This window comes from Mobula birostris, chromosome 3 (assembly GCF_030028105.1).
Source record: "Mobula birostris isolate sMobBir1 chromosome 3, sMobBir1.hap1, whole genome shotgun sequence".
In the NCBI taxonomy this organism is placed as follows: Eukaryota; Metazoa; Chordata; class Chondrichthyes; order Myliobatiformes; family Myliobatidae; genus Mobula; species Mobula birostris.
Window position 1 is genome coordinate 6,966,078 of NC_092372.1, and position 24,696 is coordinate 6,990,773.

Here is a 24,696-nt window from a genome sequence, read left to right on the forward strand (position 1 = left end):
ATCACTGACATCTACCTTTGCTGAAAATGACTCATGAAGTACTCTGCTCATGGTCTTCCATTTCAATTGAGTATCTGTGGCTATTGCATGATTGTTCAGGGGCCAGGGGCCAGGTTCATCAGACCTGCTTAGGTAACAGTCATTGAAGCAGCTGCCAACACACATCACTGAGCCGGTGATGCAGAAATTGCAATGTCCCTCCCTTAAATGAGGACGGTTTTATGGAATGATAGGGCAAAGGTCTCAGTCCAATGACAAGCAGAGCCAAGATGACTGGAGATCTGGTTCTGCTTCACAAACTTTCAGAACTCAGATTCAGATTTATTTATCACACCTACATCAAAATGTACAATGAAATGTGTTGTTTATGTTAACAGTCAACATAGCTTAAGGACACACTGCAGACAGCCCACAAGTGTCACCACACATTCCAGTGCCAGCGTAGCATATTCACCATGCTCAGCAGCACAACGCAGAGCACAACGGGAAGCAAGGTAACAACAGCAAAACAAGCCACTGACCTCTAACACTAAACCATCACCACCAACTTAAAAAAACTAAGCCTGAACCATGATCTCAACAGAGATCGCAGCTTGGTACCATCTTTAAAAGTTAACATACCTACAATGATCAGGCAGTAGCATTGCACCCAGATTTGATGGAATACATAGACCATAAGATGTAGGAGCACAATTAGACCATTCAGCCCATGAAGTTTGCTCCGCCATTCCATTACTGCTGATTTATTATCCTTCTCAGCCCCATTCTCCTGCCTTCTCCCCGTAACTGATACCCTGACTAAACAAAAACCTATCAACCCCTGCTTTAGATGTACTCAGTGATCTGGCCATACAGCCATCTGTTGCAATGAATTCCACAGATTCACCACCCTCTGGCTAAAGAAATCCCTCCTGATCTCTGTTCTAAGTGGATGTCCCTCTACTCTAAGGCTATGCCCTGTGCTACTAGCCTTCCCCCACTATTGGAAACATCCACTCCACATCCACTTTATCTAGGCCTTTCAATATTTGATAAATTTCAATGAGATTCCTTCTCCCCATCCCATCAATTCTTCTAAATTCCAGTGAGTACAAGCCCAGAGCCATCAAATGCTTTGCATAAGTTAACCCTTTCATACCTGGAATAATTTCCGTGAACCTCCTTTGAATGCTCTCCAATGCCAGCACATCCTTTCTTAGATAAGGCACCCAAAACAGCTCACAATACTCCATGTGCGGTCTGACCAATGCCTTATAAAGAATCAGCATTACATCCTTGCTCTTATATCCTAGTCCTCTCAGAATGAATGCATTTGCAATATATTTCAGAAAAGGTAGGTAAATGGATAAACAATCTCCAACATTCATTTCAACCAAGTATGAATTGAAGCCTTCCTTGGGGGGTGGGGGTGCAGGAGGGATAGGGAAATTCAGAAAATGAACCCAGTTTAGAATAAAGTCTGAAGGTGACCTCGTTGTTTCCAGTGTCATTTCATTGTCAGTGGATGTCCTTTAGAACATGCATTCTCTTCCTTTGTTTCTGCAACTTCTGTTCTTGCTTCTCATTCTCCATCTCCATTCTCCATTTGTCTTTCACCACTCATTCAGAATAGTAACATCCTTTGCTTACAAAATAGCAATGCATAATCAGTTTCTGAAAGTAGCAAATAACACCTGTATAATCAACAAAGAAAACTCTGCTATGGACAGTCCCAAGTCCAGCTGCAAAAGGAAGAGGGTTGGGTATCTCATAAAAACCCAGCACTTATAGAAATGCCAACAGGAGATCCACAGACCTCATTGCTGGGAGAAGAAGGATCCTCAAAGATGGGCTACACCTGAGGACAACCTGAAAGATTGGCCAGGACAGAAGACGCTGGTGAAGTACTGTCGGTGGCCTGTGTCCCAGTAGGGGTGATAGGCTTAAGTAAGGAGTAATCAATAAGGAAGTCACTATTATTTGGCTTGTCAACTGCAAGAAGAACACAAGTGCCCTCTTCTGGTTATTACACTGTAATTCAAGAGCAGAACCAGACTCGATCAGAGTTGCAAGTGAAGAAAATCCTGGTGAGATTGTTCCCTGTGACAAACATCAAGAAAATCCTTTGTGGTTACCATAATCAGATACATTTTGTCTCTGGAAGATGGTCACAATCTCTGCACGTCCATAATCAGAACAGATATGAAACCTCAACACAAGAGAATCTGCAGATACAAGAAATTTTAAGCAACACACAAAGTGCTGGAGGAACTCAGCAGGTCAGGCAATATCTATGAAGAGAAATAAACAACCCTTCAGGGCACAGAAGCCAGAATAGGAAGATGGGGGCATGTATTCGGTTTTCATCTTTCTGGTGGAAAGTTCAGTGTTGGTGGCGAGTGGAGTAAGGTTACCCTCTTTGGATCAGGAGCCTGATGGTTGAGGGGTAATAAATGTTCTTGAACCTGGTGATGCGGGACCTTAGGCTCCTGTATCTCCTTCCTGATGGCAGCTGCAAGAAAAGAATATGGCCTGGATGGCGGGTGTCCCTGATGATGGATGCTGCTTTCCTACAAGAGTGCTCCATGTAGATATGCTCAACGATGGAGAGGGCTTTACCTGTGATAGACTGGACCATATCCCCTACTTTTTGTAGGCTTCTGGAAGTCAATAAATACACTGATGGTGACATAGTAGCATAACACTTTACAGCGCAAGTGATCAGAGTTCAATTCCCACCACTGTCTGTAAGGAGCTTGTACATTCACCCAGTGTCTGCTTGGGTTTCCTCTGGGTGGTCTGGTTTTCTCCCATAATCCAAAGACGTACAGGGTAAGGTTAGTAAGTTGTGGCCATGATATATTGCCGCCAAAAGTACGGAGAGAATTTTTCCAGCTGCACTCAGCATATCCTCAGACTGTGTTGGTCATTAACGCAAATGTCACATTTCACTGTATGTTTTGATATACTTATTACATATAAAGTTAATCTTTAAATACATTTAAAGAGGATACTGCCTGAAATTTAAAATGCTAAAGTGTTGTCAGTACAAAGAGAGAGTGGGAAAGATGTGCTGAGGGAAAGATTGGACCTGCCATATTCTTCCTCTATAGTAGAGCAGGTTGAGGGGCCAATTAGTCTATTCCTTCAATTCTCTACTCTAGCCTCTTACATCTTCTCCTAACCTGCCTATCATCTCCCACCGTGCGCCTTCTCCTTCCCTTTCCCCCATGGTCCACTCTCCTTTCCTATCAGATTCCTTTTTCTCTAACCCTTTACCTTTTCCACCTATCACCTCCCAGCTTCTTATTTCACCTCCTCTCCGGCCCACCAGGCTTCACCCATCACCTTCTAGCTTGTTCTCCTTCCCCTCTCCCCACCGTACCTTGGCACTTCCCCCTTCCTTGCAAGTCCCAATGGAGGGTCACGGCCCGAAACGCTGACTGCTTTATTTATATCCACACATTTCCTGACCTGCAGAGTGGCATAAGACCATAAGATATAGGAGCAGAAGTAGGCCATTTGGTCCATTAAGTCTGCTCCATCATTCAATCACGAGCTGATCCAATTCTTCCAGTCATCCCCACTCTCCTGCCTTCTCCCCATACCCTTTGATGCCTTGCCTAATCAAGAATCTATCTATCTCTGCCTTAAATGCACCCAATGACTTGGCCTCCACAGCCGCTCGTGGCAACAAATTCCACAGATGTACCACTCTCTGACTAAAATAATTTCTTTGCATCTCTGTTCTAAATGGACATCCTTCAATCCTGAAGGCGTGCCTGGACTCCCCTACCATGGGAAATAACTTTGCCATATCTAATCTGTTCAGACCGTTTAACATTCGGAATGTTTCTATGGGATCCCCCCGCATTCTCCTGAGCTCCAAGGAATACTGCCCAAGAGCTGCCAGATGTTCTTCACACAGTAACCTTTCATTCCTGGAATCATTCTTGTGAATCTTCTCTGAACCCTCTCCAATGTCAGTATATCCTTTCTAAAGTAAGGAGCCCAAAACGGCACACAATACTCCAAGTGTGGTCTCACGAGTGCCTTATAGAGCCTCAACATCACATCCCTGCTCTTATATTCTACACCTCTAGAAATGAATGTCAGCATTGCATTCGCCTTCTTCACCACCGACTCAACCTGGAGGTTAACCTTTAGGGTATGCTGCACAAGGACTCCCAAGTCCCTTTGTATCTCTGCATTTTGAATTCTTTCCCTATCTAAATAATAGTCTTCCACCAAAGTGCATGACCATACACTTCCCAACATTATATTTCACTTGCCATTTCTTTGCCCACTCCCATAAACTATCTAAGTCTCTCCGCAGGCTCTCTATTTCCTGAACACTATCCACTCCTCCATTCATCTTTATATCATCAGCAAATTTAGCCATAAATCCATTAATCCCTGCTCCCACCAGATTTACCAGAATTCCTCCCCAGCCTGCTGTGCCTGTTTCGTATGTTCTCTATGCACGAAACATGCATTTCTGAAAGGTAGTCAGCGGTAAAGAAATCTAAGGGTAAGTGAGACTTTCATTGGTAATGCAGAGCTAGCTCAAATTAAGATAAACGGGGACCTCTCTGACTCTTTTATTTTAGAGAGAGAAACTAGACAGGGATGTTCAATTTCCCCTCTCCTTTTTCCACTATACATTGAACCTCTTGCCCAACTAATAAGACACAGCAAAATTGTAAAAGGTATCAAGGTGGCAGGGATTGAACAGAAGGTGGCGTTATCTGCAGATGATGTCTTAGTTTATTTGCGTGAACCAGAAAAATCATTCATCGGATTGTTTACATTGTTGGATAAGTTCGGGAAAATATTGGGTTATAAAATTAATGTAAAGAAAATGCAGGTATGTCCCTAAATTATACAGCATCCAAAAAAACTGCAGGATACATATGATCTTAAGTGGGAAGCTAAATCATTAAAATACTTAGGAATAACCCTGCCAAAAGATCTTCCAACGTTGTCACAGGTAAATTGTGGGCTATTAATTTCAGAGATAAAAGCAGATATACATAGATGGAATCTTATCCCCTTTTTAAGTCTAAATTCAAGGATAAATACCATAAAAATCAATATTCTCCCTTAGTTACTTTACTTTTTCTGGACTTCACCTGGGGAGGTAGACGATAATCAATTCAGGGAATGGGACAAACGGATTCCCAGCTTTATCTGGCAAGGAAACAAACCTAGAATCTGATTTAACACCTTACAGTTAGGAAAGGAAGGAGGAGGTATGGAACTTCCTTGCTTGAGAAACTATTTTTATGCTTCACAGATAACCCCTCTGTTATATTGGTGTAATGGGGAATACAAGGCTAGGTGGAAGGAAATAGAATTTGGATTGATTGACAGTTTTCCTCCACAGGCCTCAATTGTGGACAAAGGATTGATGGCCCAATTGGAAAAGATTAAAAACAGCTGGATAAATCTCACACTAAAAGTATGGCAGAAGGTGGCTAATTCATGTAGTGTGGCAGAAGGTGGCTAATTCGTGTGGAATCTACAACATGTTAAAACTTTTCAGATAGTGTGCTTATGATACCGAACTCCTTCCCAGCAGAGGAGATAAAAGATTTCAACTATAGATAAAGAAAGGTCTTACAACCTACCTCCCATTCACACATAAAAGTGCATTACAAAGTTTTCAATCTCTGCAGGACCAACATGACCTAGAACATGATGACTTTTTTAGGTATCTTCAAGTACAACACTACTTTAACCAGAATTCTAGACATACAGACTTATCAACAGCAGAATTAGAATTTTTCAAGATTCTGAAATCGGCTTACAACTCAATACCAAGTAAGTCTATTTCTCAATTATATAATGCCCTCTCTCATGCCAAAAATGAAGACACGTTGTATAATAAAGGGAAGTGGGAGAAAGAAGCAGGGTTGGTACTTTCAGAGGAGGCTTGGGGGAAAATATGCAGCTTTCAGTGGTCTTCGACTAACTCTTTGGTTTGGAGAGAACATTGCTGGAAAAACATTATAAGATACTTCAAGACCCCATACCAGGAAAAATATAAAAACACAAACGTGGCGTGTTGGAGAAGGTGTGGCTCCAAGGAGACAAATCATTTCCATATTTTTTGGGATTGCCCTAAATTAAGTTTATATTGGAAAGGTATTACATTAGGTTCAACTTTATTGTCATTGTGCCAAGTACAGATACAAAGCCAATGAAATGCAGTTAGCATCTAACCAGAAATGCAAAGAATAGTGTTATTTACAAAATAACTGCAAATAAAAAGTAAGTGCTACAGCACACAAATATAAAAGTACTGAGACAGTACAATACGGGTGCAATACTGCTTAGCGCTGTGATGTGGGGTTCAGCAGGGTCACATCCTCAGGGAAGAAGCTCTTCCTGTGCCTGCTGGTGTGGGAGCGGAGGCTCCTGTAGCACCTACCGGATGGGAGGAGAGTAAAAAGTCCATGGTTAGGGTGAGATGCATCCTTGATAATGCTTTTCGCCCTGCCCAGGCAGTGTTTATGGTAGATGTTCTCAATGGTGGGCAAATGGGTGCCGATAATCCGCTGGGCAGTTTTCACCACACGCGGGAGTGCTTTGCGGTCCGATACGGGACAATTGCCATACCACACTGAGATGCAGTTGGTGAGTATGCTCTCAATGGTACAGCAGTAAAAGTCCGTCAGGTCCTGGAGATTTATCCACTTTAATTTGCCTCAAGATAGCAAGCACCTCCTCCTCTTCAATCTGGACAGTTTCTATGATCTCACTACTTGTTTCCCTTAATTCCATAGACTTCATGCCAGTTTCCTTAGTAAATACAAACGCAAGAAACCCATTTAAGATCTCCCCCATTTCTTTTGGTTCCACACATGGCCGACCACTCTGATCTTCAAGAGGACCAATTTTATCCCTTACAATCCTTTCACTCTTGACTTGACTTGTATCTTTTTACCCTTGCAGTTCCTTAGCTCTACCCACAATGATTCAACACCTTCTAACCCTGTGTCACCTCTTTCTAATGATATGATTTCAATTTTTTCCAAAAGAGCAACACCACCCCTTCTACCACCCTGCCTATCCTTTCGGTACTTTGTGTATCCTTGGACATTAAGCTCCCAGCTGTAATCTTTCAGCCAAGATTTCATGATGCCTACAACATCATGGCTGCCAGTCTGCAATTGTGCTGCAAATTCACCTACCTTATTTCGTATACTGTGCGCATTCAGATACATCACCTTCAGTCCTGTATTCATTTTTTTTAATTTTGATCCCTAGCTTTGTCTGAAATCTTACCAACATCTGCGTCCACAACCTCTCCACTAATTGTTCTGGTACTCTGGTTCCCATCCCCTGCAACTCTAGTTTAAGTCCCACCACGCAGCATTAACAAACCCTCCCACTAGAATATTAGTCCCCCTCCAGTTCAGGTGCAAACCATCCCTTCTGTACATGTCCCACCTTCCCTGGAAGGGAGACCAATGTTCCAAAAATCTTATGCTCTCCCTCTTACATCAACTTCTTAGCCACATATTAAACTGTGGCATGGTTAGCAATCCTGAGATCACAATATTGGAGGTCCTGCTCTTTAACTTGGCACCTAACTCCCTGAACTCCCTATGCAGAACCTTGCCATTTGTCCTACCCATGTCATTGTTACCTACATGGATCACAACTTCTGGCTGTTCACCATCCCACTGAATAATGCTGAGGACTCAATCTGAGATATCCCGGTCCCTGGCACCCGGGAGACAACATACTATCCAGTAATCTTGTTCTCACCTACAGAACCTCCCATCTGTTTCCTTAACTAATGAATCTCCTGTCACCACAATGTGCCTCTTCTTCCCCCTTCCCGTCTGAATCACAGAAATAGACTCAGTGCCATATACCCAACCACTGTGACTTTCCTCTGTTAGGTCATTTTCCCCCTCCAACGGCATTCAAAGTGATATACCTGATGTTGAGGAGGATGGCCTCAGAGGTACTCTGCACTGGCTCCTTGTCCGCTTTTCCCTTCCTGACTGTCACCCAGTTTCCTGTGTCCTGCACCTTGGGTGTAACTACCGCTCTATACGTCCTACCTATCACCCCTTCAGCTTCCTGAATGATCTGGAGTTCATCCAGTTTCAGCTTCAACTCCTTAACACGGTGTGTTAGAAGCTGCAGTAGGATGCACTTCTCACAGCTGTCGTGGTTAGGGATACTGAAGGTCTCCCTGCCTTCCCACATCTCGCAAGAGGAGCATTGCACTATCCTGTCTGTCATCTCTGCTGTCCTAGCTGAGCAGACAGAAAGAGAAGGGGAAAAAAATTGATCTTTGCTTTCTCTGAGTGAAGCCTCGAAGAGTTAAAGCCTTAAGATCATCACTCAGACTATGTCCACTCAGACAATGCGCTTTCCCCTGCCTTCCTTTAATTTGCCCCACTAAATAATCCCATGAAGGGTCTCGGCCCAAAACGTCGATTGTATTCTTTTCCATAGATGCTCCCTGGCCTCCTGTGTTCTGCCAACATGTTGTGTGTGTAGTTTGGATTTCCTCTTGTTTGTGATTGGCCATCTAGAGACAGCAGAGAATGGGAACAGCTTGTAATTACTGCCAGTGTGGATGTGGATGTAATGGCCCCATTCCATCTGTAATCATACTGGATCTCTGTATTTTTCTGTAATTATTTTTTTCATGCAAACCAGTGCCGGTGCTGCTTCTGAACTAGAATAAAGTAAGCACAAAGTCTCCAACTACATCCATGATCAAAAAACAGCTTAACAAAAAGCAACAAGCATTCTTATTACAGATGAGTCACATTACTGCAGAATTACTAGAGTTGCAGATACAGCAATATTGAAGAATGTGAAAGCATAGTGAGCATGAATTTTTAACTTAATCACAACATCCCTTCCAGTTAATGTATAATAGAATCATAAAGTACAGAAACAGGCCCTTTGGTCCATCTAGTCCATGCCAAAAGGTTATTCTGCCTATTCTCATTGACTCACACCTGGATAATAGTCCTCCATATCCCTTCCCTCCATATACCTACCCAAATTTCTCTTAAATGTTGCAATTGAACCCACATCCACCACCTCTGCTAGCAGCTTGTCCACCCTCTCATCACCCTGTGAGTGAAGAAGTTCCCCCTCAGGTTCCCCTTAAGCATTTCACCTTTCATCCTTAATCCTGTCTAGTTCCAGTCTCATCCAACCTCATAAGAAAAAGCTTGCATGCATTTACCCCTCTTAATTTTATATACCTCTGTAAAATCTCCCCTTATTCTCCTATGCCCCAGGGAATAAAGTCAACCTATTCAACCTTTCTCTTTAACTCAGGTCCTCAAGTCCCAGCAAGATCCTTTTAAATTTTCTCTGTATTGAATAATGTCCATGTATTAATCTAATTTTCTTACCCATTAGTTGGTGTAGTGAAGGAAAACGACAGAAGTTGATTCCAGAATGGATCATTCTCAGAGATGGATTCCGTACCAGCAAGACGCTTGAGGTAATCATTACTTGCAAGCTCGGCAATATTGCTGCTGTTCGCACCCATCTCCAGTTGTATGCGATGCCCAGATTATTCAGACATAGTTTTAATCACAACCTAAATGCAAAAACATCATCGATTGGTTACAATGATAATCCATTTGCTTCCTTTATCCTCGTAAGCCTTAAAAAAGCCCTAAGGTAATTTGAAACACCACAGTGGTGTAGCAGTTAGCGCAACACTATTGCAGCTCAGGCGCTAGAGTTCAGAGTTCAATTCCAATGTCCTCAGTAAAGATTTTGCATGCTCCTCTCCAGGTGCTCCGGTTTCCTTCCACATTCCAAAGACATACTGGTTAGGAGGATTAATTGGTCATTGCAAATTGTCATGTGATTAGACTAGGGTTAAATCAGTGGGTTGCAGGGCAGCATGGCTCAAAGGGCTAAAAGGGCCTATTCCGCGATGTATCTCTAAATAAAAATACCATTTATTTTTTGCTACATTTCATAAATGTATGTTCTCTGGTTAATACTCGAAGTGCCAGTGGAAATAATTTCTCTTGATTAATCATAAGTAGACAATGGATGTGCCCCTCGGGGCGCAGACCTGGGCGATGAATATGGAGATCCTGGGCTGCCCAGACATAAAGATACCCCCTCGGCCTCGCGGATGTGGTCCAAAGGAATGCAAAGCAGGACATCTGGCATCCGCTTGGCTGCAGGAGCTGCCAGGAGGTGACGTGATACGTCATCCAAACGCCTTAGGGGCTCCACTCCGGATTTGTGTAGGATTTACCCCTTAGCCTTCTCTTCTCCCGAAGATACCCACAAGGCAGTGGGATCCGTAACCCTGGATAGGGGCCCACACCGGGAACTGTCAGCCGGAGCCAGCTGAGCCCAGGACTCGTGTAAGGCAGGGTCGTCTCGCCCTGTAGTAGTGACATATGGAGCCACGACCCACTACCTTTAGATTTCAATTTCTCTTGAATACCTGTACTAAATTTCCCCTTAACCTTTCCCCTTAATATTTGAAAGACAGAATTCTCAGCATTCCTACATAAATAAAAACATTTTTTCATTGGTGCAACATACACATATTGCTGGAAGAACTCAGCAGGGCAGGCAGGATCTATGTAAGAAAATAAATAGTCGACGTTTTGTGCCAAAACCCTTCATGAAGACAGGAAAACAGGAACAAGCTAGGATAAGAAGGTGGGAGGAGAGGAAGGAGGCCAAGCTGACAGGTGATAGGTGAGACCATTTGAGGGGAAGGTGGATAAAATCAGAATTCACCCACCAAGTTAAGGGAGAGGTGATTAATGGAAGAGGTAAAGGGCTGGAGAGGAAGGAATCTAACATGAGAAGAGAGCGGACCATGGGAGAAAGGGAAGGAAGAGGGGCACCAGGGGAAGGTCCTGGGCAGGTGAGGAGAAGGAGAGGAGTAAGAGGGGAGCCAGATTAAGGAAAGGAAAAAGATAAAAGGAAGAGCTGGGTGAAATTACTAAAAGATAATCAATGTTCATGTTGTACATTCATGCTATTCTAGTACCTCTCATCTGTACTCTCTCCAGTGTCTTGGCATCCTTGCTAACGTGCTATGAAAAGCTGGTCAAAATACTATACCAAACACCTAACCATTTATCTTGAGATCAGCTGTGAGCTATTTTGAAAAATACTATTTAGAATACTTTGTGGGAAAAGAGGACAAGATGTGATGTAAATTCATTTTGAAAGCAAATGACCTACATTTTCCATTATGATATCAAACTGAGTTTACAACAGAATGACAGCCTGAAATAATCATGCAGAAACATAAATGTATCATCAACTATGTGTAATTAATTTTAAAATACCCAATTTATTCAATATATATGATCAAGTCCAGTCATGAGGAAGATTGGGTCTGAAGTGTACAAGTCACAGGTTGCCCCTAACATCTTCAAAGCAAAAGAATGATGTTCAGAATAATGTACAAGGGCAGATATTATATGAATGTAAGGCTTCTCTGTAATGTTTCACTGCTAAGGCTAATGAAACGGTTTCTCTGTAATGTTCACTGCTGAAGTAATGGTTTCTCTGTAGCAGCAATGTTTGGGTTATGGCTGGAGATAACAGGACTATGGATGCATGTTAGCCAATCAGGGTTTTTTTCCCTGTCTTGTGAACCTGGAAGCAGTTGATTTCACGGGCTTTTGCGAGAGAGAGAGAGATGAAGAGAGAAGGCGCGAATGGAGCGATTTGGTACACCGCCAGACGAGGTGGATTCGGAGCGAGGGTCCAAAGAGCAGCGACAATCGGAGGAGGTCAACGGTGAATGATCGGCCTATGAGTGAGCCCCAACTTTGCACACAGACTGTTTAATAAGATTGGGCCCTTTTTGTTTCTTTTATTACGTTTCTCTACTAACCATACAGTCAAAGTAAGAGTTATAAAGCTTAATCGTTTAATCACATATTGTGTACTGTTTGTTATTTCAGGGTACTGATTTGTAACAGGGGACACATCACGCAGCATCCACCCAAAGGAGATTTCTTAAGTTTGGCCAGAACGGGGTTTATCATCCCCTATATTAAGCCGCTAGGCGAAGTGAGAGTTACATGAAAATTTCCATTTCTGCTGTGAGAGTTACAGTTGCGATGGGGATGGGGTAAGGGAGGGGTTGCTTATCAATGGGCATAATAGGACATTCATAAGAAAAGGCAGATGATTGGCAAATTGGCAAGCAAAGTTTAACACAGCTCAATGCAAGATTGTACACTTTAAAGTAAGGGATGCAGAGCTCAAAGATGGGAGTTGATGCATATCTGGATGATACACTGAACTCCAAACAGAGACAGGTACACAAAGCTCTCTGGCTGATATAGATGCTGCAGTTACCTTTTTAAAATTCTTAGGAATGGAAGCTCAACTTTGATTTTTTCATGTCAATTGATATAACAAATTTAGCCAAGCCAGAGATACAACGTGACGGGAAACACCTTTAACTGAAACAAGCCAATGTTTAGCCGATTTAAATGCCCGGCCAGAGTGAAAAGGTCAAGATGTCGAGACTAGAGGTGAGAGACTGGTGTTCAGCTCACTGCTCTGCGAGATTTACTCATGTCTGCGCTGAACTGAAGCGGTGGCCTACAACTAACAGCCTCATGCATCGGCTGCAGTGATGAACCAGTTTCAAGGCTGTGAACTAACGATCACGAATTTTAGTTCTGAGCGTTATTGTTTACTTTTTAACTGTTCGCACAATTTGCTCATTTTTGCACATTGGGTATCTTTATTGTTAATGGGTTCTATTGTTTTTATTTTGATTCGCGGCTGTCCGTGAGAAGACGATTCTCATGGTTCTATATAGTATAAATACTTTCATAATAAATGTACTTTGAACTTTGCACTTTTGAACTTTAATTGGTTGTTATTGAGAACACAGAGGTCTATCAGAACAAAAAATTTGGAACAGTACAGCACAGTGCAGGCCTTTGGGAACCACAATGTTGTGCCAATCTTTTAACCTACTCAAAGATCAATCTAACCCTTCTCTCCTACATAGTCCTCCATTTTTCTATCATCCTTGTGCCTATCTAAGAGTCCTTAATGTATCTGTCTCTACCACTGCCAATAGCAACGCACTCCACGCACTCACTACTCTCTGTGTAAAAAAAAACTTACCTCTAACATCTCTCCATACTTTCCTTCAATCACTTTAAAATTATGCCCCCCATATCAGTGATTTTTGCCCTGAGGAAGTGTTTGGCCGTCCACTCGATCTATGCCTCTTCTCATCTTGTACACCTCTATCAAGTCACATCTCATCCTTTCGCTCTAAAGAGAAGAGCGCTAGCTTGGCCAGCCTTTCCTCACAAGATATACTCTCTAATCCTGGGGAACATCCTGATAAATCTTCCCCACACCCTCTCTAAAGCCTCTACATCCTAAATTATTTGAATGTTATTCCAAGCAGCTGTTTAACACAGGACATTCATGTTGAATGTTTGTTTCTCCGATTCTTAAAAACCCTATTCAACTCTAATGCTTTATTTTTGCCAGCCAAGTTCTTTAAACTCTCTGCAATTTCTAGCACCTTTGATGGGAAGGCACTTCCAAATACATCTCAACTCTACTCTCCTTTTAGCACTCGGAGGACTTAACCTGGACCCAACAAATCGATGCAGCTACAAGGAAGGCAAAATGATGCCTATATTTCATAAGGAGTTTGAGGAGATGCAGGGATGTGTACTTAGCCCCCTGCTCTACTCACCTTACACCTATGATTGTGCTGCTAAGTACAAGTTTGCCGATGACACTGCTGTTGTGGACTGTATCATCAATCAGCATTCTGGAGGGAGACTGAAAATCTGGCTGAGTGGTGTAAAAACAGCAACCTCTCACTCAATATCAATAAGACCAAGGAACTGATAATAGACCAGGAGAGGGAAACCAGAGGTCTATGAGCCAGTAATCATTGGAAGATCAGAGGTGGAGAGGGTCAGTTTAAATTCCTGGGTGTCACTATCTCAGAGGACCTGTCCTGGACCCATCATATAAATATAATTGTGAAGAAAGCACGACAGCACCTCTACTTCCTCAGGAGTCTGCAAAAATTTGGCATGTCATCAAAAACTTTAGCAAACCTCTATAGATGTGTGGTGGAAAGTGTGCAGACTGGCTGCATAATGGCCTGGTATGGGAACACCAATGCCTTTGAGTGAAAAATCCTACTGAAAGGTAGTGGATTCAGCCCAGTACATCACGGCAAAACCCTCCCAACCACTGAGCACATCTACATGAAATCCTGCCATAGAAAAGCAGCATCAACCATCAAAGATCCTCACAACCTAGTCCATGCTCTTTTCTCGCTGCTGCCATCAGGTAGAAGGTACAAGTGCCTCAGGACTCGCACCACCAGGTTCAAGAACAGTTACCACCCCTCAACCATCAAGCTCTTGAACAAAAGGAGATAACTGCACTCATTTAAAGACTCTTTAATCTTATTTCATGCTCGTTATTTATTGCTATTTATATATTATCTGCATTTGCACAGTTTGTTTACAGTTTACAGTATACAATTCCTGATCTTTACAGTTACTACAGTTCTATAGATTTGCTAAGTGTGCCTGCAGGAAAAGAATCTCAGAGTTGTATGTGATGACATATGTACTCTGATAATAAATTTACTTTGAGGAGCAGTGCCATAAAAAGGTGGCGTCCATCGTTAAGGATCCCCATCAGCCAGGACGCGCCCTCTTCTCACTGCTACCATCAGGAAGAAGCCTGAAGGCACACACTCATGTGATTCAGGAATAGCTTCTTCTCCTCTGCCTTCAGATTTTTGAATGGATATTGAACCAATGAACACTACCTCACTACTTTTTTGCACTACCTATTTAACAATTTAATATATAGATTCGTGCTGTAATTCACAGCTTTTCCTCCATTATTATGTAGGTAGGTAGATAGACATTTTATTGATACCGAAGAAAATTAGTGTCACAGTAGCATTACAATTGCACAGGTATAAATAATAGAACCACAAACAATCTAACAGTGGGGGGGGGGGGGGGTCATCACTTCCCTGGCTATAGGTTAACTCATTGTAGGCCCTAATGGCCAAGGGTAAGAATGAACTCATATAGCGTTCTTTGGAGCAGCGCAGTTGCCTTAGTGCAGTGGTCCCCAACCACCGTGCTGCGGACCGGTACCGGGCCCCGAGGAAACGCTATGAGTCAAATGCACCTTTCCTCATTCTCTGTCACGCCCACTGTTGAACTTGAAAGCACACAAGGTCATTACTCACACAAGGTCATCAGTCGGTCATTAACCTGCAACTACTCGATGAGTAAAAAACAAATGTCGCTTGAGAGTTCCTTTGGAAGAGGTGGTAGGAGACATAAGAGGCCTAACGATGATGATAACGCAGAGAAAGCCGAGGCCGAGACTGCAAAAAAAGAAAGCTTCCTTCAACAGAAAATACAACGAGTCGTACATAAAATATGGCTTTATTGCGACCGGTGACTCGCATGCTCCAAGCCCCCTGTGTGTGATATGTGGAGACAAGCTGTCTAGTGAGGCAATCAAGCCCTCAAAACTGCTTCAGCACCTTGAGTCCAAGCATCCTGCACTTAAAGACAAACCCACTGAGTTTTTTGAGCAGAAAAACATGAGCAAAACATGGGACAGAAGCAAGTGCTGACAGCCACCACCTCCACAAATGCTGCTGCTCTGAGAGCATCGTACTTAGTGGCTAGCCGTATTGCTAAGGCTAAGAAGCCTTTCACTGTTGGTGAAGCATTGATTCTGCCTGCTGCCAAGGACATGTGCCGTGAACTGTTAGGAGAAGCTGCAGCTAACAAGATGGTACAGATTTCTCTTTCAGCTACCACAGTTTCAAGGAGAATCGATGACATAGCGGAGGACATTGAAGCACAGCTGTTGGAATGACTTAACAAGTCTGGTTTCACTACCCGAGTCAAAGAGGTTGCTCCTGAATGCCAATCTACACACTGTGTCACACACAGGGAAATGCTGGCTAGCCAAAAAATGTCACATGATCTTAACAGCGTATTGAATGACGTTGTTGAAGTTATCAATCACATCAAAGCAAAAGCCCTTAACTCACGTCTGTTTGAGCAGCTTTGCGAGGAAATGGATGCAGAGCACAAACGCCTTCTCTTACACACTGAAGGCAGGTAGCTATCAAGGGGGAGAGCCCTGGCCAGGGTTTTTGAGTTAAGAGTGCAGCTACAGAGATTTCTTTCAAGAAAAAAGTCACCACTGGCAGCACACTTCAGTGACGAGGAGTGGATAGCAAAACTCGCTTATCTGTGTGACATCTTCAACCTGCTCAATGAATTCAATTTGTCACTTCAGGAGAGAATGACAACTGCCTTCAAGTTGGCAGATCCAAGTTCTAGTCCTGACGAAGGGTCTCGGCCTGAAACGTTGACTGCACCTCTTCCTACAGATGCTGCCTGGCCTGCTGCGTTCACCAGCAACTTTGATGTGTGTTGCTTGAATTTCCAGCATCTGCAGAATTCCTGTTGTTTGGCAGATAAAGTGTCTGTTTTCACAGCCAAACTGGAACTGTGGGGACAGCAAGTGGACAGGGGCATATTTGACATGTTCCCAACATTAGCTGGGAACTTGGAAGAGACTGAGGCTCACAGCTGGCGCGCGAACACCTATCTTCGCTGTCGACAGAACTTGAGCGTTACTTCCCAACTGCAAATGACTCAAGACGTGCAAAGGAATGGGTCCGTGACTCATTTGTGAATATCCCCAGTGAATCATCCATGTCAGCGCGGGAAGAAGATCAACTCCTCAAGCTTGCAAATGACGGTGGGCTGAAAAGTATGTTTGACATAACATCTCTGCCGGCATTCTGGATCAAAGTCAAGGCTAAATATCCTGAGCAACACACATCAAAGTTGCTGGTGAACGCAGCAGGCCAGGCAGCATCTCTAAGAAGAGGTACAGTCCACGTTTCGGGCCGAGACCCTTCATCAGGACTTTCAACTTTTATGTGTGTTGCTAGAAATTCCAGCATCTGCAGATTTCCTCGTGTTTGCTGAATATCCTGACATAGCCACGAAAGCACTGAAAACGTTGCTTCCATTTCCAACATCATATCGCTGCGAAGCGGAGTTCTCTGCAATGAATACAACGAAAACTAAATTGTGGAACAGACTGGACATAAGGAACCCCCTTATGACTTATAATTGACTTATCACTATATTCATGCGAGGAAAATATGCGCTGTGTGTTTAATATTAAATTCGTTAGATAAACCCTTTTAGAAACGAAATTGAGTGTATTAGCCACTGATAAGTGACTTATAGTTGACTCATCACCTATATTTCAGTCGTGATTAACCCCCACCAACCCCAGTCGGCCAGTCCGCAAGAATATTGTCAATATTAAACCGGTCCGCGGTACAAAAATGGTTGGGGACCCCTGCCTTAGTGTATCACTAAAAGTGCTCCTCTGTTCAGTCAAGGTGGCATGCAGAGGGTAAGAAACATTGTCCAGAATTGCCAGGATTTTCCTTGGGGGGGGGGGGGGCGGCCTTTGTTATACCACAGCCTCCAGTGCGTCCAGTTTGATTCCTATAACAGAGCCAGCCTTCTAATCAATTTATTGAGCCTGATGGCATCACCCATGTTGATGCCATTGCCCCAGTACACCACTGCATAGAAGATTGTACTGGCAACAAAAGACTGGTAGAACATGTGAAAGAGAAGCCTGAATACTCCAAAGGACCCCAGTCTCCTCAGGAAGTAGAGGCAACTCTGGCCCCTCCTGTACACAGTCTCTGTGTTGGTGCTCCACTCAAGTCTGTCATCCAGGTACATCCCCTGGCACCTGTAGGTCCTCACCACATCCACGTCCTCATCATCAATAGTAACAGGGACCAATGCAGGCTTAGTCTTCCTAAAGTCCATCACCATCTCCTTTGTCTTACTGATGTTGAGCTGCAGATGATTAGCTGGCACCATTTGACAAGGTCCTCCACCAGGGCCCTGTTTTCATCTCTCATCCTCCCTGAATACACCCAACTATTGCTGAGTCTCAGAGAATTTCTGCAGATGACATGACTCAGTGTTGTATCTAAAGCCTGAGGTATACAAGGGAAACAAAGAAGGGAGCCAAAACAGTCCCCTGTGGAGCCCCAGTGCTGCTTATAGCAATGTCTGACACATAGCTCTGAAGCTGCACATACTGTGGTCTGCCAGTCAGGTAGTCCATTATCATGGCTTCAATGGATGGCCAATCTGCATTGAACAGAGCTTTTCCCTCAGTAATGAGGGCCGTAGGGTACTGGCACTTGAGAAATCAAAAAACATGATCCTCACAGTGCTGCCCTGCTTATCCAAATGGGCATAGGCTCTGTTCAGCAGGTAGATGACAGCATTGACGACTCCAATGCGTTCTTGGTAGGCAAACTGCAGGGGATCGAGAGCTGATCTGACCGGGGTAGGTGGTGAGCCAGGACTAGCCTCTCAAGAGTTTTCATGATGTGTGAGGTCAGGGCTACTGGACAGTAGTTATTCAACACTTTTGGTTGGCCTGGCCCTTCTTGGGTACCAGGACCACACAATGTTTTCCACACAGTCGGGACCCTTTCCAGGCTGAGACTCCGGCTGAAAATGTGTTGGAGAACTCCACACAACTGCTCAAGACACTCCTTCAGGACCTTGGTTCCAATGCTTTGTTAAGTTTCCCCCGAAGCCTTCTCACCTGCTCAGTAGTGGGGGATGACTGGGGAATTGCGGGAAAGTGGGGGCTGGGAGAGGTAAAGATCGAGACCTATTGAAGAATTAGTTTAATTCATTAGCCCATTCATGACTGCATTACAAAGCTCTACAGCTAGGCTGATTGAAGCTAGTGATGTTCTTCATGCCTCTCCACATCTCCCGTGTGCTACTCTGTCTAAGTACCTAAGCTTGTTCTCTAGTTCTCTCCTGTATTCCTCTTTAGCTACCTTGATCTTCTCCTTTAACTCCCTCTGCAAGTTTCAAGTCCTCCCTGTCTCCTGATCTAAAGGCTCTCTTTTTGTGGTTGAGAAAAGCCTTCAGATCGCTGGTGACCCATGGTTTGTTTTTAATGAAATAGCAAACAGTCCTTGATGGTATTCCAGTGTTCACACAGAAGCTGATGTAGCCAATGATGCAATCAGTAAGCCCGTTAATGTCCTCCCCATATGGTTCACAAAGCACATTCCAGTCAGTAACCTCAAAGCAGCCCCGCAAGACCTCGATGGCCTCTGCAGGCCATTTCTTTATTATCTTGGTGGTAACTAGCTGTTGCTGTACTTTAGGTTTATACAAGGGCATGAGGTGAACCAGGTTGTGATCTGATCTTCCAAGTGCAGCGAGAGCTGTAGAGCTGTATGCATCTTTAATATTTGCATACAAGAGATCCAGTGTTTTATTTTCTCTTGTATGACACTTGACAAACTGACTGAAGGTGGGTGGGGTTGTTGAGAGAAGAACATGGTTGAAGTCTCCCAATACTGTAATAAACGCATTGGGGTGAGGAGTCTAGAGTCTTACGATGGTAGTGTATATAATGTCACACACAGTATCGGGAAGACAGAATGTAGGCAACAAGCAATATGGCATAGCTGAACTCGTGCAGCAGATAAAATGGACGCAAACTCACAGCAGGCAGTTTGATGTCTGCACTGCAAATTCATTCTTTTACAGAAATGTGACCAGGATTACACCATCTGCTATTCCCAAGCGCAACAAGCCACCTCCATTCCTCTTACCGCACTGTATTAAGAGCAAAAGGCTAGTGAGACTTACAGTAGGTGATCAGTAAGGTAATCTATGTGTAGAGCCTTGGAAGATGAGTGTGGTCTCAACTGAATAGAATACAGTATGTAGAACATAGAACAGTGCAGTACAGGCCCTTTGGCCCACAATGTTGTGCCGACCTTTTAAGCTACAATGAAATCAATCTCTAAATTCATCTACCATACCTACAGTACTCCTTGCATTGTAATAGATGCACCATGCTCATCAACCAGTCAACACCTACAAGAGGCAGTAAGGAAATACAATATCCACCATCCAGATGTCCTCTTCTTATTACTACATCAGGGAGGAGATAGAGGAGTCCGAAGACCCACAAAATGATTTAAGAACACCTTCTTCCCCTCAGCCATCAGATTTCTGAACAGTCAATGAATATCACCTTGTTATTCATCTTTTGCACTATTTTGTAACTTACAGTAATTATTTACTGTACTGCTAACGCAAAACAACAAACCTCATGACATACGTCACTGATAATACGCCTATCACAGGAGCAGGTACAGTGGAAAAGGGGGAAGTGGGGAAATGGATTGGAACTATTTTCTTTCCTCAACCTGCTTCACTGATACTAAAGGCTACCTTTGGCTTTTCCCCATCTTTGCACCACTCAAAGTCAGAAAATTATAGAAGGATGCAGCACAGAGAGAGGTGATTAGGCACGCCATCGGCTCTTTAACAGAAGTACAAAATTACTCCCACTCATTCTCCATCACTTGTAATTTTTTTTCCAAAAAGTATTTATCCACTCTTCTCTTGAAAGTTATTTTTAATCTGCTTCCACTAGCCTTTCCAGCTATAGTCATAGAGCACTACAGCACAGAAATAGGCCCCTTGCCCATCTAGCCCATGCCAGCCTGCTCTTTTCTTAATCCCATTTACTGGAATTTGGAACTTCCATACCTCTCTCATCCTTGTACTTATTCAAACTTCTTGTCAATGTCATAATTGAACCTGCATCCATTACTTCTGCTGGCAGTTCATTTCACACTCTCACCACCATCTGAGTGAAGAAGCTACCCCTCAGATTACCCTTAAATATTGCACCTTTCACCCTTAACCCATGACCTCTAGTTGTAGTCTCACTCAACCTAAGAGGAATAATCCTGCTATCTGTACCTCTATCAAATCTCCTCGCATTCTCCTACACTCTAGGGAATAAAATTCTCACCTTTTCAACCTTTCTCTATAATTCAGAACCTCAATACCTGACAATATCCTTGTAAGTTTTCTTGGCATTCTTTCAATCTTATAGATATCTTTCCCGCAGGTAGGTAACCAGAACTGCACACAAAATGCCAATTTCAACCCCACAAACATCTTATACAACTTAAACATAACCTGAGAGCCCTGTCGGCAGCTGATGGAGTAACATTGTTTCAGATTGCTCCTACCCTGTTTACTTAATTGTCTCCTACCAGTCTTTTTTTTGAAACCTTATTATAATACTTTAATACTGCTTTACTATGGCTGGGAAAAGAACAAAAGCTTCTGCAAAAGAAAGGGAAACAGAAAATGAATCCCCAGTTTGGATTCAATCAGTGACTTCCTTAAACGGCAAAAATCGGAATTTTCTGAGGAGTTTCAACGACTTAACAGCAAATTGGATACAATTCAACAAACTTTATCTGAGCATGAGAACTGAATTCAGGAAAATACTACAAAGCTGATGACACTTGAAGAGGACGTTGACGATACAATTAAACTCTGCAAAGAGTTATCTTTATCCAATGATAAAATGGTGAAAAGGATCATCAGTCTCAAAAATAGAAACAGGAGAAATAACTTGCGAATTCTGGGTCTTGAAGAATCAATTGAAGGCACTGACCCTACGAAGTTTTTTGCAAACTTTCTGAAACAGCTTTTCCCTGCTTTATTCACTTCCGAGCCAAAGCTTGATCGAGCATATCGCTTACCAACTTTGAAGCCACTGTTGTCAGCAGCGAGACCCAGATCGGTCATACTAAGCTTTCAGGAATTTCATATTAAGGACCTTTTAATTCGCCATACCCGTCAACAAGGAATGATCGATTTCCAAAGTTACAAGCTTAGATTTGTGGAAGACTATTCGCCTGAAGTTATGGCTGATCGCATGAAATATAAAGAAGTTATGTCGGAATTTTACAATAAAGGATATAAACCATCCCTTCGGCTCCCCGCCTGTCTGAGTATTGTTTTGAAGAACGGATTGCGAAAAAGAATAAAGTCTGTTGAAGAAGCAAAAGAGTTTCTGAAGGATGAAGTCTAAAACTGTTATATTTCTTATTTCATCAAATTTTTTCTTCTGTTAATATGAATTTGAAATAAGGTTTCATTAAGCTTACATTTTGGCTGTTCCTATATTGTCTTTTGTTACTTTTTTTTTGATAATTTTTATTATATCCCTTTTTGAGGCTTTATTTTAATACAGCTTTCTTTGAATTTGTTTAAACTGATCCTTTCATATTTTTGAATACTGAGTTATTTTTCTTTTTATTTTGTGTCTTGGTAGGGACATAATCACCTTGTAGGATTGGAGTTTTTTTTGCCAACAGGATTTTTTGGGGCGGGAACTTAGTTCTTAGCTCGCTGACTGCCTATTGGTCAGCTTTTTTGCTATGGGTGGGAGAGGGGGTAGGGCCTATTTTTCTCTGGGAGCTGTGTTGGGTTAAATATATGATTGCTTGTTTGAATACCTTACCTTACGGTTTGCTTTCTAGTTTTAATAACTTATGGCCAGATCTTTTAATTACATGTTGATTGGTATTTAAAATGGTTCGAAATATTAACTTACTTAAGTTTGAATGTGAAAGGGCCGAATCACCCCATCAAAAGGAACAAAGTGTTTGCTTATATTAAAAAATTAAAAGCACCCATTATTTTCTTACAAGAAACACACATACGCAGCTGTGATAGCTTACGTTTTTTTACTCGGTGGAAGGGTATGCAATTCCATTCTTCATTTAATGTAAAATCACGTGCAGTTTCGATTTTTGTAGATAATACAGTTTCTTCAGCATAAAGTTGTTTCGGACCCTAATGGTCAATTTGTTGTTGTATCAGGGAGTTTAGACAGGAAATTGATTGTTTTTGCTCATGTATGTGCCCCCAATGTAGACGATCCAGGATTCTTTTCATTTTTGCCAGACTTGTGTACTTACTCTCGTGATGGGAGGAGATTTTAACTGCTGGTTAGATCCAGTATTAGATCGCTCATCTATTAAACCAGCCACACTTAATAAATCAGCTTTGTTTATCCAATCCTTTCTAACTAAATGTAGTATAGTAGATGCTTGGCGTTTTCTTCATCCGACGGACAGGGAGTATTCTTTTTTCTCTCATGTTCATCATTCTTATACCAGGGTTGACTTTTTTTATTGATAGTCAAATGATTCCATTAGTTCGATTGATCGAATATAAAGAGATTCCTATTTCTGACCACTCTCCTATACTTCTATCTTTAAATCTTCCTGGTCCTATCCCTATGAGTAGATTTTGGCAATTAAATTTAACTCTGTTATCCGATGAGGACTTTTTAAAATTTATGGAGAATCAAATTACTCTTCTTTTTGAAGAAAATACGTTAGAAGAGACGTCTAGTCTTATTATATGGGATACTTTTAAAGTATACACCCAGGGTCAAATTATTTCTTATACTGCAAACATCATTAAAAAAGCTAACAAACAGAGAAATGAACTAGCCAATCAGTTAAAACAACTGGACCATAAATATGTTTCGGTACCTGATCCTGAAACATGCAAGAGACATATTGAAACTAAAACTAAATATGATCTTCTTTTAACGTACCCAATTGAAAGTCAACTTTTAAAAGATAAGTCAATTTTATATTCACGGAGATAAAACTGGTAAGCTACTGGCTAATCAATTGAAGTCATTTCTAGCCAAGCGGCAAATTAAAGAAATACATAAAATTAATGGGGACATGACAACTGACAACTAAAATTAATGGCACTTTCAGGGAATTGTATTCTAAATTGTATAGTTCTGACTCTGTTAATGGTAATATTGGAATGAATAACTTTTTAAATCAATTAAATATTCCTAATCTTTCATTAGATGATTGTAGGCAATTGGATCAACCTATTTCCCAGGAGGAAATTGCTCAGGCTATTCTAGAATTGCATTCTGGGAAATCCCCAGGACCCGAGTTTTATAAGGCTTTTACCTCCTTAGTTATACCATACTTGTGTTCTACCCTTACTGATTCCTTTAAGGTAGGAAGACTACCGCAGTCTTTTCACGAAGCTTCCATAGCACTCATTCTCAAAAAGAATAAGAATCCTATTGAATGTTCTTCTATCTCTTTACTCAATTTTGATACTAGAATTTTAACTAAAGTGTTGGCTCATAGACTTGAAAATATTATATCCTCTATAGTTTCGGATGATCAGACAGGATTCATTAAAAATTAATATTCCCATTTTAATATACGGTGTTTGTTAAATGTTATATACTCTCCATCTAAGGAAATATCGGAATGTGTGATATCTTTGGATGCGGAGGAGGCTTTTGACAGAGTTGAATGGAACTATCTATTTACATCCTTAGAAAAATTTAATTTTTGAACCTAATTTTATTCATTGGATTAAATTACTTTATTTATCTCCCTCCGCTCAGGTTCTTACCAATTTTCAGAATTCTAAACCCTTTAAACTCCAACGTGGAACTAGACAAGGCTGCCCTTTGAGCCCTCTTGTAAACGTAACTTTACTGGATCAAATAACGACAGCACAAAAAGATCGTTACTTATCTTTTCACCCATTTATTTCTTCGAGCTCAGCCGGCCAGTGAATTTGGACCCGACATCAGGGAGAGAATCTTTCTCATCTCCCCAGCGGTTCAACAAGTTCACTGCCTGATGTCAGAATTGTCAGAAGTTATAAGGCCACCAATACAAAAGAACAATCAGTTTGATAACCATACCAGCCAAGTCAATGG

The 24,696-nt window shown here is 42.2% G+C and overlaps 1 protein-coding gene across 4 annotated transcripts in view; it reads right to left on the reverse strand.

The window, feature by feature from the left end:
- dym (dymeclin) overlaps nucleotides 1–24,696 on the reverse strand; it is a 412,200-nt gene that overhangs the window by 373,310 nt on the left and 14,194 nt on the right. For all 4 annotated transcript variants that reach the window (XM_072252184.1, XM_072252183.1, XM_072252186.1 and 1 more), the window contains exon 2: nucleotides 9,378–9,568. In XM_072252184.1, the coding sequence (XP_072108285.1) occupies nucleotides 9,378–9,517 (140 nt within the window). In that variant the 5' untranslated portion in view covers nucleotides 9,518–9,568. The remainder of the gene's footprint in view (nucleotides 1–9,377; nucleotides 9,569–24,696) is intronic.